This window comes from Wolffia australiana, chromosome 20 (assembly GCF_029677425.1).
Source record: "Wolffia australiana isolate 7733 chromosome 20, ASM2967742v1".
NCBI classification, from domain to species: domain Eukaryota; kingdom Viridiplantae; phylum Streptophyta; class Magnoliopsida; order Alismatales; family Araceae; genus Wolffia; species Wolffia australiana.
Genome location: NC_135854.1, coordinates 6,884,214 through 6,903,523, shown reverse-complemented (window position 1 = coordinate 6,903,523; position 19,310 = coordinate 6,884,214). Strand labels below are relative to the sequence as shown.

The window sequence follows — 19,310 nt, the reverse complement described above, 5'->3', positions numbered from 1 at the left end:
TTCCCTCTTTAGCTATCTCTCTCGTTCTCTCTCTCTCTCTCTCTCTCTGTCTAACTCTCTTGTTCTCTCTGGCTCTCTCCCTCTCTGGTTGTCTATCTCGTTCTTTTTCTCTGTCTACCTCTCTTGTTCTCTCTCGTTCTCTCTCCGGCTCTTTCTCTCTTTCTTTCCCTCTCACTTTCTCCCGTTATCAACCTCTGGCTGTTTCCCTATCCTTCTCTCAATCTCTCTTTCCCTCTCACTCTATCCCCGTCTCCAACTCTTTATCTTTCCGTTCACTCTCTCCCCCTCTTTAACTATCACTTTCCTTCTCACTCTGTCCCCCTCTTCAACTCTTTATCTTTTTTTACCCTCCCCCTCTCTAATTTTATCCATTTCCCTCTCACTCTCTCCTCTCTTTTTATCTCTATTCCCCTAAATCTCTCCCCCTCTTTAACAATTTCTCTTTCCCTATCTGTCCCCCTCTTCAACTCATCATTTTTTACTCTCCCCCTCTCACTCCCTCCTCTCTGTTTATATATATTCACCTCACTCTCTCCCATAACTTTATCTCTTTCCCTATCACTCTCTCCGACTATCCACATATATCTATTTATATTTTTTTCTATCTCTCTCCCTCTCTGACTAGAACCCAAGTTTCTGGCGCCCTTACAGTCCATAATTGCATATTATTTAATACCCAGCCTGAGAAATGCAATTTACTTCAAAGGGAGACCAAGTTTAGTGGTATCCATTGACAGGTGAATATCCGATGCCGTTCCAATTTTACCTACCTTCATATAAATTGCCTGTTTATCTGATTAGAACCCAAGTCTCTGGTGGCCTTACAGTCCATAGTAACATATTATTTTTTATAACCAGCTTGAGAAATACAATTAACTTCAAAGGGAGAACAAGTTTAATGGTATCCACTGAAAGGTAAATACGAAGCTTTTATAAATTCACCTAATAATCATAAGGCATTATCCTCTTAGATAAATTCATATCCAGATTCAATTTGTCTTTAATTGGTTCCGAGTGCGAAATTGCATGTTTATCTCTTAGTTATCACACTGAGCTCTAAATTTTTGCTCAAAACCAAGGGCTTTTAACTTTGACTTTGACACTGACTAGTCAAAAATGAACTTCAGGCGCAGGTTTAGGTTTTTTATTAACACGACCAGAGAGGACTGTTCACCCTCCCTCCTCTCACTCCCCGGGGTTGACCCTTCTGAGACTCCCACTACAAACAAACCCCACGTCCTTGCACCGGAGCTTCCTCCAAAACCCTAACCCTAACCCCAACCCCTTCTTCCTCCTCTCACCCCCCTCCCTCTTACCCTTCTCCTCTTCTTCCTCCTCAAACTTCTTCCCACCTCCTCTCTCTCCTTCTTCTTCCTCTTCCTCTTCTTCTCCTTCTTCCTCTTCTTCTTGTTCGATCATTGAAGCCCCGGCGATGGCGTTACGAATCTGCAACTGGCCAAGGTAGAGCACCCTGGCGACGACCCGCAGCGGCATGCGCTCGTTGCGCGCGGCGTGCTCGCGGGCCGCCGCGCTGAGCCGGCGGCAGTCGAGCGCGGCGCGGCAGACCTCCTCCCTCTCCTTCTCCGTCAACTCCCCGTGCAAAGCAAAGTAACTATCCACCGCCCTATAAACCCCGTCTCCGCTCTTCCCCGCCTTATCCAGCAGCCACCCCAACATCCTCCCCATCCTCGCAAACTCCTCCTTCCCCAACTCCGCCCCCCCCAAGTACCCCTCCACCGCCCCCGCCACCCTCCCCGCCTCCGCCAATCCCCACCCGCCACGCAAGCAGAACTGCCCCACCACCCCCTCCACGCTGTCACCCCCCGCCCTTATCAGCGCCTCCGACGTGGCGCCACCCAGCACCAGCCCTGCCCTCCTCTCTATCCCCCGCCTGCACCGCTCGCTGACGTGGGCCGCCACGGCGGCGCCGAGGAGGCTCAGCAACGGCTCTATTTCCAGCGCGGCGGGGTCCTCCGGGAGGAGCTCCTCCACCGCCTCGATGACTAGCCGTTGGGCGCTCGGGTTTGAATTCTTCCTCGCGTGGCGGAGGAGGCAGCGGGAGACGGAGAGCGGCGGCGCGCCGCCGCCCGCGACGGCGGAGATGAAGAGGAGGAAGACGTCGAGGGGGAGGTCGGCGGGGTCGTCGGCGAGCCAGTCCACGTGGCGGCGGTCCTGGCCGTCGGATTCGAGGGGGGTGGTGAGGAGGCGGGGGTCGGCGACGGCGTGGATGGAGAGGGAGTGGAGGCAGGCGGCGGGGAGGTTGAGGGCGGCGGCGTGGCGGAGGACGGCGGCGCCGCCGCGGAGGCAGCGGAGGGTCTCGTTCCAGTGGGGGAGAACGGAGGACTTGAAGTAGGCGAGAGAGATACGGAGGAGGTTGGACGGGCTGTGCCGTTCCGTCATTTCGAGGAAGAAGGCGACGGAGGCGACGGCGAGGACGTTCTCCGGGGAGAGGTCGGGGGGGAAGCCGTAGCAGAACTTGGCCGCGAGTTCGAAGGCGGAGGAGGAGGGTGGCGCGCCGGAGAGGTCGTGCTCGCCGTTGGTCAGCATTCTCGCTATCTTCGCTGATTTGTTCGCCATGCGTCTCTGCAAGAGAGGAGGGGAAGGCGGGTTTAAGGGGTTGAGGAGGAAGAAGACGATGAGCGTTTGGTACCGTTGGTTACCATGTCGAGAGGGTAGCTGAGGCCCTGGATGGGGATTTGAAACTGCGGAGGAGGGTAGCCCGGGAGCATCTTCGGTGATCTCTTCGTCTTGTTCTCTCTCTCTTTCTCTTTCTCTCTCTCTTTGTTTCTCTCTTTCTCTGTGTGTGTTTGTTCGTGGTGGGTGGGTTTCGATTTGAAGCTGTGGGGTGATCCGGTCAAAGGGGAGAGCGTTTGCTTCGGATCTAGCTCTCTTTCTCTCTCTGTCTAAACCTCTCTCGATCTCGTTCTTCATGTCTGTGTGTGCGTACTTCTCGCGGCAAAGTCTGACGCAGTTAAGATGGGTATCTCTCTCTCTCTCTCTCTCTCTCTCTCTCTCTCTCTCTCTCTACGGCAGTTCAGAGTGAGCTAGATAGCTAGATATCTAACTAGCTATTTATATACATGGATAGATAGATAGCGATTTAGATAGATGGATAGATATATCGCTAACTAGTTATCTCTATCTCTCTCTACATTTACACACACATATATAGCGAGCTAGATAGCGAAATAGCTTACTAGCAATCTAGATTGAGTGATAGATAGATGGATGGATGAGTGGATGGATGGATCTAGTTATCTAACTAGCTATCTCTCTCTACATACATATATATCTTGCGAGCTAGATAGCTAGATAGATAACTAGCCATCTTGATAGTTCGATGGATGGATCTGGATAGATGGATGAATGGATGGATGGAAAAAGATAGACTGCCTCACAGAAATCAATACTAGAAAACGCCTCACATGGAGTTATATAAAAAAAATGTAACCATACTTTGTTCCTGCACTCCATAAATCAATTCAATATTTAGAGAATATGAAATGCATGAGGGATTAAGAATCATCAAATTATGACATGGAGATACAAAAAATTTCAAAGCCGTTAAATGATTCAATAATTGGAAATTTTACTCTTGGCCAACCTGAGGACAACTCCATACATGGGGTCTTCATAAATCTCAACATCTTCATTATATCATAAACAGTGAATGCTGGGATCTCCTTTCTTTCTTTAATCCTTTCTTTAGTCCATAACTTCCATGCTGTAAACATTCATCACCACTGATGAAGGTGTTAGCAACTTCATTATACCTGTAAATGCCAGAGCATGCCCAGAAATTGACATGAATAAACCAATCGCCGAATACATTTTAATTTATATCTGATCTCAGGAACTCACAAAACAGAGGCTCATAATTGAATAAAAGTCAATCCACTATCAACAATGCGAGATGATATGCTCTACTGTACATACCTATAGATGAGACCAGAATTATGTTTCATAATATCATTTAAAAAAATATTACACTTGCACAGGTTTATTAAGAGTAGTTTGGAATATAAATTCTCCTTGGAACAAATATATCCTAACGCTGGTCTACCTCAGCCCATAGCTGAATGGAGACAGAAAGCTAAATTTGCACAACCTACCATCAACGAATTAAATAATCACTTACAAAAAATAAGTTTTTAATAAAATACTATTTTCATAATATTAACACTGTTTGGAAGAACCAATAAATGACCACCAGAGAGAATATATTTGTAAGACACAACACCACTTTATTACTTCATAAGATACCCATAGATGGTGTCTTGCAGGAAATCAATACAGAGAGAAGTAACAAAATTTCAAGAAACCATCAAAAGAAAGACTGAGGAAACCAACGTTAGCGTATAATACAACATTCTATACAAGTTAGATCTAGACATGACCCTCATAATCCCTTAGAGCATGACAAGTTAATCCTATATGATTTTAGTAAATGAATACACTCTGATGGAATTGTAGAAGCATGGCAAAAGCCAAAACCACTTTGAAACTAAAATAGACAATAATAGACCAAACATTACAAATTATCAGGATTCTTGGACGCATGAGTAATAATTCTTAAATTGTATAATATCAGACCAAATAGGACTAGATGCTTTCTGTTTGCAATGGGAAAATATGGATTATTTTAAAGAAAAATATAACTTTAGGGATAATAGATAAATGTAATAAAAGATTCACTATAGAAGCCCAAAACAATCCATCTAAAGTAATGATAACATTTATTTATGCACAATACCATTCTATAGAAAGAAAAATGCCTTGGAAAAATATCCTGAAAAAATTTTGTGCACGAAAATGCCGTGGATCAAAGGGTGTGATTTCAATATTATCAGAAATGTGCTGAAAAACAAAAATCGTAATAAACCTAATCCAATTCTCATGGGGCATTTCAGCTCTTCCATGGTGTAAATTTAACTTATTAAACCTCTATATGATGTAAATAAATTTTCCTTGTGTAATCAAAGAAACATCTGACATAGAATATCGATGAATTTAGGCATGCATACATATTTTAATAATGAAATTAGTTGTTGACCAAAACATATACCAGATAATGTTCCCATCCTCCTTATATTACAAAGTATGGCTCCCAGATTAATAAAATCTCCATCATGCTTTCAAGCTTTCTGTGACAAGCATCCAATGTTTCTACAACTGAGTGAAAATCATTGGGAAAGGATAGATAATACATAAACCACGATCAAATTAACCTTAAATCTTAAATACCTGAAACTTATCTTAAAGCTATGGAATAGATACACGTTTGGAAAATTAATAGTGAATTGAAAATAAAAATATGAAGCTTGGAAATGGAATTACAGAATCACTGAGATGAACAAAAATGATTTTTTGGTTGAGAAATTTAAGATATGAGTTAGTTTTTATGGAGAAAAATATGTAATATTTTTTAAACAAGAAGCTATTAAGAAAGAGCTTATAAAGGCCAATTAAAACACTAAGTATTTAATTCTGTTTTAAGTCTAGGAATAAGAGAGCTCATCCAAGAGGGTTTTATGAGAATGGCATGCTACGTTCTGGGGCTATAGTTTTGAAGCATGAAAAACTTATTTCAGCAACGAAAGCATTAGCTTATTTCACAAATGATCTCTAAAAAAATGTCCTACATTGAGTACCTTTTGGGAAAATTTTTCTACCCTTGATTTGCTTCCTATGAGAGTTTCGTCAAGTGACCAATTTGTCAGCCTCCAGTAGTTTTGTAACAAATAGAAGATTGCTTGATCTCCTCTCCTTTTTCAACACTCCTTGAAGATCTTGTGATTATTCTCACCATAAAAATGAATTGTAGAATGAGTCTTGGAGGTAGATAACATGAAAATTGGGGGGCAGATGTAGCTTGCGTGGGCACCTAAAATGGGTGCCTCCCTTATTTGTACTTATTATGTTTTTTTTTCAACAAAAAAAACCTCAAAATAAAATATATCTTCCAACATCATTTCAGTCTTATGTGTGTGATCCTGTAGGTCAATATATCGTTCCAGTTAATAACTTGAAGGTCAAAAAATATTTATTGAATGACCTTCCAATTAATTAATAGAGTATCTATTTAATCTAATCGATGGGTTAAGTTTCTAGCCTGTAGGGTGCCAAGCTATAACTCTTGATCTACAAGATATATAGTAGTCTTAGAACTCTCTTATTTAACCTTTTCCGTCATCAGTTACCCTACACGTATAATCCTTCATTTGTGCAAGGCTCTCGTACAACTTAGGTGAGGTTAATTATCACCCATAATCCATCATTTGGTTAGTAGTGATGCTTAATGGGATCATTTGAGAATATCTTTTCCAATATCCTCACTACCCTAGCCAAGGATTAAGATGCATCGTCTTCCTTCAGTCAATCTGTTCTCATACCAAGGACAAATGATCTCATCTTGATCACATAGCCATTTCTATAAGATTCTTACTATATATGAGCTAAAGCCTAGAATCCTATGATTAGAGACTCGTAAGTAGTAGTCAAAACATGGTCGTCCATCCACAAGATATCCTTGGTGTCTTAGGTGAATGGATTATTTTTACAACTATGACATGAATCAATCTGATAAGTATTTATGTATAATACCATTCAAGGATTCATAAGGATCAATTCAGTAAACTCTTTCTCCAAAGATCACCCCCCATATATCCTTAATGTCTCCACATTTACGACCGTATGATCAGCCACACTTATTGTATTAGTAAGATCAGATAATGCTATTCAATTAGGATAATACAACTATGACATGAATCAATCTGATAAGTATTTATGTAGAATACATTCTTAAAGACCAACGATCACCGTATTATGATCTCATTATAATTCACTAGGTCATTGCATGTATTCGTGAACTTCATTATAAACATCACACTCGAATAATAATGAACTAATATATTATTCAATGAACATAAATAAAAACATGATGGTGTGATTTGGCTTGACAACAACATATTATCCATCATGACAACTCAAAGTAAGAAAAAGGCCTTATAATTCTATAGAAAACTTTTAACCTCACAGTCTACACGCATAATATACAATGCTTGATGGTATTTCACAAAAAAGTGCCAAATAATGGCTTCTACATTACGTAAATTACTCGACATACATGAAATTCAAATAACCATTTTCTCCATGAATCCTAATATTGCTTGTGCCCCCAATGGGTTTACAACCTACCCTGCGCCCCCCCCACAAATTTATCATTATTTTGGCATATACTAAAAGATGATGTATGTTGAGCATTATGATGATTTTTTAACTCTAAAAATTGCCTCATCCTTGAGAAGCCACCTGAGAGCACTCATTCCTAAAACCCCATACCCACCTTATTCTCAAATATGTGACCCATTAGTTCGTTTAACATCATGTGTGGAGAGCTTGAATAATACTAAATCAATATCTAAGCCTTCTCCTTCCCAAGCCGATATTTGAGACCCAATTTGGATTTTTATGAGGTCAATTAACATATGAAAGTGTTCGCCTTGTCTAGGAAATATCACAATCAACCCATACCAAAAATCTAGAGAAAAACATTGTCATAAAATTAGACACAAAGAAATCTTTAGTACCATGTTGAATTGAAATTTCTTTTCTTGGTTTTACATAAATTTGGGATTGGTGAGACATGGATTGATTTGGCTAAAGGTTGTGTATAAAGTATTACTTTCACGGTGATTATGGGTTGAAACTCTAATTCATTCTTTAAAGCACCAAAAAGGCTCTGACAAGGCCCTCAAGCATCAACGCTTTATTTATTCTAACAGAAGAAGTTACCACAAAAACAAAACTAAAATGACGATAATCAATCAAATCAATGCATTCTTTAAGAAAAGGAGCATCGATCGTCATACATAGCTTATTTTCTAAATATACAATTATCTCCCTAAATAATGGAAAACAATGTCTTGAAAAAAGACCAACCTGCAAGAACTTTATGAAAACACATCTGGACAGAGAATTAATAAAAGTAAACATGTTGTTTATGTTGCCAAAAAGAGGAAATCAATGAGATTACTAGCCTACTATGTGTTCTTCCATTTTACTAATTCAGCTGCCCTATTTTTACAAATCCACTCAAAATTCAAATTATCAGATCAGATTCTCACTATCACCCATCTAGCATTATAAGGTTGGAAGGGTAAATTACTCCTCATCAATTATGTTCTCAACTGTGTTACAATTCATATATATTGTATATTTTTATGTCCCTAAGAAAACATTAGTATCTATTAACCAAAGGATGACCCAATTCCTATGATATAATATGGGGAGAGAGAGAGAGAGAGAGAGAGAGAGAGAGAGAGAGAGAGAGTGTGAGAGAGAGAGAGAGAGAGAGAGAGAGAGAGAGTGTGAGAGAGAGAGAGAGAGAGAGAGAGAGAGAGAGAGAGAGAGAGAGAGAGAGAGAGAGAGAGAGAGGGAGAGAGAGAGAGAGAGAGAGAGAGAGAGAGAGAGAGAGAGAGAGAGAGAGAGAGAGAGAGAGAGAGAGAGAGAGAGAGAGAGAGAGAGAGAGAGAGAGAGAGAGAGAGAGAGAGAGAAGAAGAAGAAGAAGAAGAAGAAGAAGAAGAAGAAGAAGACATTGGATGTCTTAGAGAAATATTTGCTCACCTAAATAGGAGAATGGAATAGGATATTAAAATTTGGAAGAAATGATAACAACATGTTAGTTTCACAAGAAGGGCACACCTTGATCATAAAAGACTCAAACAAAATTAAGAACCTGGGAAGTGGAAAAGATATTGTGTAAAATAGTGGAGAGAATATGAAACCTGATACAGGATGAGGACTGACATTGGATGGACAGCTAAAGGCTACCTAGGGATGGATAAAACATACCACAAACAAACACATTGGTTGAAAAACTTTATATCCAGAGAAATTAGTAATGGTGCAGGCTTTTTCCTTGTCCGAGTGTGGGAGTATTGTTTCACAACAATCATGGTAAAAAAAATCTCCAAAAAATAAATATTGAATGATCAATTACAAGAATTTGAATCTATTCTACTAACCTATTCCACTACATTTGACAGCGGTGGAAAAAATATGAAAAAAGCTGAATGAGGTTATAAGAATCAGGAAAGAAGGAAGAACGGGCCTCCAATACTAATGTAGAATGACATGGTCATGCACTATGTTGGCTCACCACTGGGTGGTCGGATGAGATGAGACTCGACTTGAACATACGTGGATCCAATGGTGAACACAGGTTAGACAATACATGGGGCATGGTGCCAAATGATGGGCGCAACATGGATGACATGGTGACACGAGATGCTGGATGGCACATGCGGCAGGGATGACATGATGGCATGAGACACCTGTCAATGTAGATGATGGAAGAGCAAAAGGCAGGGTGTCAGTGTGGATATCAAACAACACTTTTGGCATGGTAGACTGGTGATCCATAAGGTGCGGTGGCACATGTGCTGGACAACATGCGTGGTGCTATAGTGTGAATGGAAGGGGATGTCACTGGTGGAAGGTGACTCAGCAGCATGGGGAGTTTTGTGATGGCATGACTTGAAATGACACATGATGTTATGGTCAGCCCCCTCCTGGTGTGGCAGTGACAATGAAAAACTAGGATGGTTCTTGAGAAGGAAAGTTATTTTTAAAAACAACCCAAATGTTCCATACAACAATGGCCTATTTTTAGGCCTTGGAAGAGAAATACAATGACCAATTTGTAGCCCTAAATTTTATTTATATTATTAAAAATTTAAATTTAGAAATTTACAATTTTTATAAGAAATAAAATTTATGTCCTTGACCTGAGGTCCTCTTGAGATTATTTTGAAAGTATCATATTGACACGGGGACCAAGCAATGAAAACTCGGATCATCTCCTCGTGAGGTGGTAGCATCACATCACATGGTAGAGCATGGTTGTAAGCTCCAGAAGAACCTAAAAAATATATGAAAAGAAATGGAAGAGATCATGTAGTTGCTCGTTGGTAGAGGTGAAGTTGATTCTTGGTTCATAAACTGGACTGGACTAGTTTGTTTGTCATATCAACCAGTATTTATTAATATTCAACCATAGCTACCAGGGAGACCAATATTAATTCAAGACTAGGTAAAATGTCTATGAAGACATGGAGTAAATGAACAGATCAGTTCAGAAATCCAAACTCATAATTTTCAGATCTCAAGTACTGTGGATAAGGCTATTTGGAGCATTACTTATCTCTGTGAATGTACTACTCAATCTTCTTGACAACAATTTCATGGTAAAAGTTGAGTTACCATTTCTATTTGACTTGCAGATATTCATACTATAATTAAAATATCATGTCTCACTTTTGACGAAATACTTTACTGCTAGATACCAATATCATACAACTAGGAATTTGGACGGCATCAAATTTTTTATGCTGCTTATAAATGCAAAACATAGCGGATGAACCAAAAATTTTCTTTGATGGAGAATGAGAAAAAATAGGCAACGGATATTAGGGAAATAGAATGTTCAACTGAGCCAAAATTCATCCCTCATGGAACGGTTGTCATTGGTGATGACCATGATAATCAGATAGAGAAAAGCAGCTATTCCAACAGAGTATCCATGCATTTTTCTCTTGTCGGAAATTTGGAAAAAGGAAATCCGTGAACAAGGGAAAATACTGCAAATATGATATTGATCAATAATCCAAGACAAAAATATCATAACATATTTTACTCGTCTCATTAAACACACAAAAGCATGTCTAGGACTTGCCTTGAAGGCTTAAACTGTAACTGAGCCGTGATTGGGTAGGTTATATATGGACAAGCACTAAGCACATTGGGTAGGTTATATAGAAAATGGCTACGCCAGATAACATCAATGTTTATAAATTTAATATTGAGGGACTGGCAAAAGATAACCAAGAAAGGCATCAGGAGGAGTTATTGTAAGAGACTTGCAGAAACTCCTGCTATTTAGAATTATGCAAATTTATCCTTATTTTATATCTTTTTTCTAGCTTTCAATGTAAGAAATAAATAAATTACATTGATCATGGTTTAGCAAATGTTTTCAGCTAATGATCTTCTAGGAATAATGAAACACACACATATGTATCAATAATTGAATTATTCCTGATCTGGGATACCTACTGTCATCTTCAACTCATGACAGATACACCATATTCACTATGCTACCATATTGGATTCTCTTATGCATATTTATTTGCAACATAATCAATCCACAGATAATTTGTATGAATATAAGTGATTGATGAAAGCAAATTGCATTTTTATTTTACTGTCATTGTAAATTAATTTTCCTAAATCAAATCAAAATTTATACTTATGTCAACTCACTCAAATGTATGTGTAGTGGGAGAGAGGTCGTCTCCATAGACACTGGTCCTTAGAGTTGAATCTAATGTTTGATTTAGGGTTAGGAATAATAAGATGATGAAACAAGTATTTAAAAGAATTCTGTATAGTAAGATAATATAAGGGAGGAGTAATACTAATAAAAGGAGTAAGGTACTAAGAGATAATTAATTAATAATTGGGAGAAAGATTTAAGATAGTATGCAACTATAAGTGATATTAGATGATATTAGGGAGACTTAATAAATAAGGAGAGATGATATCCGATCTTATTTATATTACTTCTAGGGTAGTATTTTGATAGATATCAGGAATAGTTAGGCAGAACAGTGCTGGAATGAATTATACTTGAAGATAAGGTTAAGATAGGCAGTAGAATAATTATACTTTGGTTTTAATTTAAGAATTAATATAAATGAGGTGAAGAGAGATGTTAGTAAGTATGATATGATTATTAAGTTAGATGTAGAGTAAGAAAGATAGGTATCATAATTAGATAGATATTAGATTTAGGAAAGAAGTGAATAGGATTTGTTGTTTTAGTGAGATGTAAGAAAAATAAGAATAAAGAAGAAAGGGAAAGAATTATGGTAAGTAGGGAGAGATAGAGATTATCTAATTTATAAGAGAATTAAGTAATTAACTAGATTGATAGAAAGACAAAGAGAAATAAAAACAGAATAAGAGTAATTAAAAGTTTAATATTTATATTATAAGATGATTAGGGATGCCTTGCAATATAATATGACTCATAAAAGTCTATATATTGAATACATGTTTTTTGTAGTTTTATATAAGATAAAATTGGGCCAAAATTGTGGAAAATCGTGGATGATACTCGATTCACAACGTGTTCAATGAAATGCCTTAAAGAGGCCGATCCATAAAAATATCATGAAATCATATTTCTCTTCTATTCAAGTCGAAGCGTATGTAGTCAATGCAGTTGTTAAACTATTTTTCAATAAGTTTGAGTCAAGATCATATTTTAACTGCCCTGATTCTGGCGAGCTGAGGGTGGGAACACTGGTCGCTGCCCTCTTACGTTAGAGTGTATCCTCTATTGTCTTCCTCTACACTGGTGCAGATCTCATTCTTCCTCTATTCTCCCTAGAGTCGTCCTTGATAGTTGAAACTATCGAAGAAGTGTCGTTGCTTTCCCTTGGCTGCTATACCCCTAGATGGGTCTCTCCCTGCTGAGTTGTATATGGATTAGGGGATATGTACTAGGGCACTATCATGGCCTTTTGAAGCCTTTTAGAGGGCCTCTGATGGCCATGGATGAAGTAGTCTGGCCAAGGGGAGGCTCTAGGGATTTTCAGATAGCATCTGGTGGTCTCTCATGGCAGGAAACCACCATTCAGCCGATTGTGTTGATGGCTAGGGGTGGAGATGGATGGATCTTCCCTTGGCCTTCCAATATTTGTGGTAACTAGTCCAAAAACTGCAATTATATCACAGCCGTGTACCCTTCTTAATTAGGTACACCCACATTTGTCATGTTCGCATCCATGTCAGCTTGCCCCGTCAGCATCCACTTGTGTGATTTGTCCATCGAGGGGTCCTACCATCCTCTCAGCAAATGTGACCAATCAGAAGTGTAAGAAGAAATAAAGATAAATTAATAGAGTGAACAGGATTTCATCGTTTGATCTTCTTTAGAAAGATCAGGTGTCCAAAATTGTATTGCCAAACTTAAAATGGGCCTGATATGACACAGAATTTGGGCCAGGTTGGCTCAGGATCTCTCTTGTTTCTTTTTAGCTTGGCCCGGCGTGGAACTGAAAGAAAAACTTAGATGAATCCCATATTCAAAAATTCTAGAAACTAAAGCCCTACTTAATTGTCGAGTGGAATTATGAATTGACTAAAATAAATCACTCCCCTACACACACGTGTGGGCCTCTTATGCCCGCCTACATTTGAACTCATGTGTGATTTGGCATTGTGATTTGCTTCAAGTGGCGCTTCCACTTGTGCAATGGTACATCCCAGCCATGGGCAGGCTTGAGCACTCTGTTCTTGCCTACCTGCAGGGGGCTTGAGTGCTGTTGCGACTGAAGTAATCCATTGCCAGCACTTGTTAAAAACCATTTTTTTTTTGTTGTTTCCTTCTTTGATATCTCTATTTTGATTTTCTTTCTTCCAAATTTGACTTTGACCCTGCAAAATATGTAAATATATTTTGAATGTGAGTTAAAATGGCTGGTAAAACTATGCAAAAAATTTAAAAATGTTGTCATGATCTAATTCTCGTTTTAGTACATGAAATGAGAATCCATATAAAAAATAAACATAAGATCAATAAGTTGATGCCCAAATGGAATTCAAAATATTTATAATTGCATGTCTCATTTTGCGTTCATTAATGATGTTACCATAGCATTACCATGTCATGAGGTATTACCTATGACATCACTTAATATGACCCTTGGAATATGCAACTAAAGAAGCATGTGTTTACTAACGATCATTCTCACTTTCCCACTGGGTGGATTATTTGTTGCATAAAAAAATATGAACCAATACCTAAACATGGTGTATGCATTATTGATAATCTCAATTTTAGGGTTAAAATTCGTCGTTGTTGATTGAGATTATTCAATAAAATATATTTGACCGTACTTGAAAATACGTAGTTAGTGATGAGTACGGATCGTCTCCACAGGGAACGATGATTAAGGAATTACTTTCTTAAACTAGTGATGATCAATGAGCAATCGACAAAAACACAATTCAAGGATATGAGCGAGTGATATCGATTAAGAAGTACTTAATTTATATGTTAATTTAACTTAAATAAAAGAGTAAGTGATTGTGACGGACACGATAATGAACTATGGTATGAACGAGGATAGTGGTTGGATATGGAATGGTACGATGGCAAGGATGGAGAGATGAGAGAGTGGGGACGTAAGTGAGTGAAGTGATAAATGAAACGTTGATAAAAAAAAAACTATAACTATGATAACGATGATGTTGGGAGAGAAACAACGTAAGGCGAAGACACTTACCTTAGATCCTTACGTTCCGCCAGGATCACGGCGATTTGCGAGTGCCGGTAAGCTCCCCCTCTTCTCTTTTGTCTCTTCCACACACCCAAGACACCAAGAACACTCTTGATGGATCTCAAAACTCACTCTCTTTCAATCAGCCCACAAAAGTGGGAAGCAAGTTCAAGATCGTTTTTACAATGATCCAGGCCTCTATTTATAGATTAGAGGGTATGGAGAGAAAGAGGAGGGGAAGATGAGAAGTTATGGCCATTGGAAGTTGAAGCAATCCTAGCCTTTAATTTCTTCTCTCTCTTCATCAATGTCATCAGTTTGTGCCTATTAAGAAGTCAAAGCACTTGGTATTCTGTGGCTTTTCGTATTCCGTGGCTTTTCATATTCCATGCCTTTTTGTATTCCGTGGCTTTTCATATTCCATGGCTTTTTGTATTCCGTGGCTTTTCGTATTCCGCGATTTTTCATATTCCGTGCCACATGTACATGTCAAAAGGACAAAAAACAAAGAAAAAATCTCTTTCTCAATGCTGATGTGGCGGCACATCCGCACGCCACGTCACACTATGCCATAAAAAAAACCAAAATACTTAAAATTTCATATTAAATCAAATAAAAGCCCAAAAAATACGTATAAATATATTTTTTGAATCAGAAAAATCATATCTTTCCAAATTTAATATCCAAAAATTCCATAAAAATCATATTCTTTCTCAAAAATTATATTCTTTTAGAATATACTATTAGAAAAATCCTAAAATATAGAAAAATTTCAGAAATTTGTTCTAAAAATAGATTTAATCATTTTAAGCTTGATAACATGCAAATATGAGTAATTTAATGCATAAATACGCATAAATATAATAATATAAGGCACTAAAGATGCATGTTATCAATTATCCAATCACATATTTGATTAGTGCAGATAGTTGATGCTGGGAGAACCAATACCACATGGAAAAATGGGAAGAAGTCAACTCATAAGCCCACAAGGCAGCCCTGACCCGTAGAAAAAAATTTCCTTATAGAAACACAAATATCTTCTAAAATATTCCATCATATCATGCAAAAGTAAAAAAAATAAAAATAATAAACAAGGAAATGACACCAATCATATAATGACTGCACACTTGGAGCTCTAAATATTCTTTGTAATCTTCATAAAGTTGGTGGCAACCCTTTTGACAACCTTCAAGGGTTGAAATGAATAAGGGGAAGCAAGAATACAGTGTGAGTGATTTTTTTGTACGATCCATGATATGCTATATGATCTACATGTTCAAGATATTTTCAGAGCGCCCATGCACACTCTCCGGTAACCACCTTTCCAGATCTGTAATCATGTCTATCTAAGGGAAGTTTTGGGGGAGAGAATGTGTTGAATGTATCATTATTTCTTGCCACAATGTCCTCCCAACTCTATTTTCCACTCCATTATTTCTACGCTATACCTCCATCTCTACTGCATTGTTTCTGTATTTTGTGTTAGTTTATAACTTTCACATATTCTTAAAAATAATGTGACTTGGAGAATGATAGATAACATCAAATTTATCCATTATAGATAGCTGTTAGACTTCCTTTTTCTCCTTGTTATTTGGTTTGCCCTTGCATTATTCACCACTAAAGGTTAGAATGAGAAAACTAAAATATATTTATCTAATTTATTTTTTTATTAATTTCTGAGACTGTCCCAACGCGAATCCTTATATCTAAGTGATTTTTCTTATTCCTTATTAGAGTTTGGTGAAATGCAAGACTTATATGAATAAAATGGTGAATATGAAATGCAAATAGGAGGAAAAGAGAAGCCAAAGTTGACATTAGAATTGAATCCAATGGTTTGGAGAGTTAGTGCACTCCTATTTAATCCTTCTCCCCTAACCTTGTATCCCATCTGGGATTTATGCACCCATCTTCTTGTTGTCAGCCTAGTGCATCATATTTATTTATTCCATTCTTGGGGAAAAAACACCCCTTAGCCCTTGGGGGAAATGACAATGAGGTTTGGATGATCTTTCGTTTGTTTGGTTTAAACTTTCTCACCTTTTGTTATAGGTAAACATTCAAACTCATCAAACGACAATTCAAAATTCCTCAAATAGGAAACACTAGATTATTTTTTGTCCATTTCTTGTAAGTGCCCAATTCTGCTATCTGGCAGTGCACCGACACATAAAAATTCAACCCTGGGATGGGCATGACTATAGTTTTTCCATTTAAATGCCAAAATATGGGCCAACAAGTCCATAGCTGGGCCTGACGGCCAAGTATTTATGAAAAAGAAGCTTATGATTGGGGCCAATCAAACTAAGGCTAGATTCTGGTGGGCTCTTAGAGAACCATAAAATCAGGGACAATTCTGTGATGTGAAAATTTTGATAGAAATTCAATGAGAGTGGTGCATAAACTAGGCCTAAAGGTGTATATATGTCTAATATTAACATTAATAGGCTTAAAAATATACAGTCATTATATTGGACTATTCAAGCAAGTAATAATAGATATGGATTAATTATTCAATATTTATCCTAGCAATGGTGAGGCAGCCCAATTATAAAATGCTACTTTATGATAAAGTATTGTGTGTTATTAATTGCACCAAGATACCAGTTGTAATTGATTTTGTTGTCCAATGATGATGCATTAATGTTGTGCTCGATGTTTTTAACACACTTTAAAAAAAACACTTTTTAAAGTGGTTTATCACCCTTGATTCAGCCCTTACATTGAAACAAGTTATAATTCAGAGTACCAAAATCCATCACCTGAACATTAAGAACTTCAAAATCCCTCGAAATTACTCTTATAGTTTATTACAACTGCACGTAGGCAATGATTTATGATAGATAATGAGAATCTGATCTCATTAACATGAAAAACTGGGAGACATCCAATAGAATAACTGGCATGTATAAAAATGACAAGTTCATTTCTCTAATCGTTTCATAACTTAATGTTGCCTCTCAACCATGGTTCATTCTACATTGACCATTCATAAAATATTCCACAAAGGGTTTTCTCCATTTCTTCCAATCAATGTCCATAAACACTGATATGCTTGTGTAATGGTGATTCAGTAAAAATTGGACGGCATTTTAATACTCAGGTTGAAATTTAACATTCCTAACAATGATATTTCAAATTTTTGTTGGATTTTTATTTTGAAAACAATATTATCTCATTAATATGGAAATAATTACTCATGATTCTATTTTTCAAAGTGATTTCAAACTCTATATATTTAAATTATCCATTACTCTAACTTAAATGTTGTTTCCCGACGACAGGGCTGTTGGTAATCACAAATTACATGCTATTTCACTTCTAATATCATTTTCCTTATGAGTTTATTTTCATTGAGATGATCAAGTGTATGTTACGAAGGCTTTCAATGTTATAATATTTTTTTAAATGAGGCTCTTTTTTTCAAATTTAGTTTATTTAACAATATTTGCCAAAATTAAATTATAGGTTAGGAAAAGGAATTTCAGAATTATTTCAAATACTTTTTGGGTTCTAATATATTTTAAATGATAATATAATTCCTCTCAACTTTTTTAGTATTTTCAGAATTTTTTACGTGAAATTTATAAATGAAAAAATTGGAAAAGGTCAGAAAAATACCTTCAAGATTTATTTAAATATTTTTATGGGTTTAAAATATTTTGAAAATGATATGCATTTTTAATTTTATGGTACTTTATGGGATTTATGATATTAAAATCAGAAAATTATTTCATAAGTCAGAATATTCATTATTTATTTATTTAATATTTTTAAGGAAATTTGGAATTTTCCTCTCTTCCTAAAATTTTGTTCCAGATCTAGGATCTGCCACAAGGATCAAGGTGGAGTTAGAAGATTAGATAGTTGACAATGATTCATCCTCAAATCCCAATATTCAAATGATCTTGAAGTAATATGGGTTGAATTTTTTTGGCAGTCTACTGTTTCAATTCTATCGCTCCATATCATTAGATATATACAACCCTCCCATATTTCTAAGAAAATACACCCTTTGAATTTACTCCTTATTACGATTAGTGAGTTGAGTTGCTCATTCAAAATCTTGTTTGAGTTTGTTCTCACATTCCATGAGTATAGGGTTGAAGTAGTAACATTCGATGTTACCAAAACTATTCTATTTAATTTAATTAATCCGGGTTAATCATGATGACTATTTGAATTATGATAGAATATTTGAAATAAGTTTTCATTAGTTTATTTTAATTAAATTATAAATTTCTTGCATCTGGTATTTAAAGGAAGTTAATATATGATAATGTTGTTTTGTTATGGCACAAAAGGCTAGGCTATATTTCACCAAAGGAAATTGAGAACTTATAAAGGATCAAATACTTCATACCCTTGATCCATGTTAAAAGTTCAACTAAAGAAAAGAAAAAAAATCCTAAGGGCAAAAAGATCTAATCAAGCCTTAAATGTCTTAGACAAAATAAATTTTGGGTTCAATCTCTATGTCAACAAAATGGGAAATGTTACTTACCTTAGTCTCATATGATAATTATTTATTTTATTTCATGAGAAATAACAATCCCTAGACATGTTAAATCTACATAAAATTAAAATTGAGAACCAAGGTAACAAGAGGATTATGTTTCTCACATTTGACCATGATGCTAAATTATTCAGGAGATGCGAAAAATGTATAGGTGATAATCTCAATTTTAGGGTTAAAATTTGTCGTTGGCGATTGAGATTATTCAATAAAATTTTTTGTTTAACCGTACTTAAAATACATAGTTGGTGATGAGTACAGATCGTCTCCACATGGAACAACGATTAAGGAAGTACTTTCTTATGCTAGTGATGATCAACGAGAGGATTGATGAAAACAAGATTCGAGGATGTGAGCTAGTGATATCGATTAAATCTACATAAGTTATAAGTTAATTTAACTTAAATAAAAGAGTAAGTGCACGTGAGGGACATGATGAT

The 19,310-nt window shown here is 36.9% G+C and overlaps 1 protein-coding gene across 1 annotated transcript; it reads right to left on the bottom strand.

Annotated features, from left to right (window-relative positions):
* Window positions 1-829: 829 nt before the first annotated feature.
* LOC144716053 (BTB/POZ domain-containing protein At3g50840-like) lies at window positions 830-2,782 on the bottom strand. The gene is made up of 2 exons (XM_078591068.1): window positions 2,661-2,782; window positions 830-2,583 (listed from the first exon to the last, which is right to left on the bottom strand). The coding sequence occupies exons 1-2, from the start codon at window positions 2,727-2,729 to the stop codon at window positions 1,186-1,188; spliced, it is 1,467 nt and encodes a 488-aa protein (XP_078447194.1). The 5' UTR covers window positions 2,730-2,782; the 3' UTR covers window positions 830-1,185.
* Between the last annotated feature and the right edge of the window lie 16,528 nt (window positions 2,783-19,310).

Coding starts and splice junctions, on each gene's coding strand:
- LOC144716053 (XM_078591068.1), bottom strand. CDS start 2,729: ATGCTCCCGGGCTACCCTCCTCCGCAGTTTCAAATCCCCATCCAGGGC. Junction 2,584..2,660: donor TCAGCTACCCTCTCGACATG/GTAACCAACGGT, acceptor CCTCTCTTGCAG/AGACGCATGGCGAACAAATC.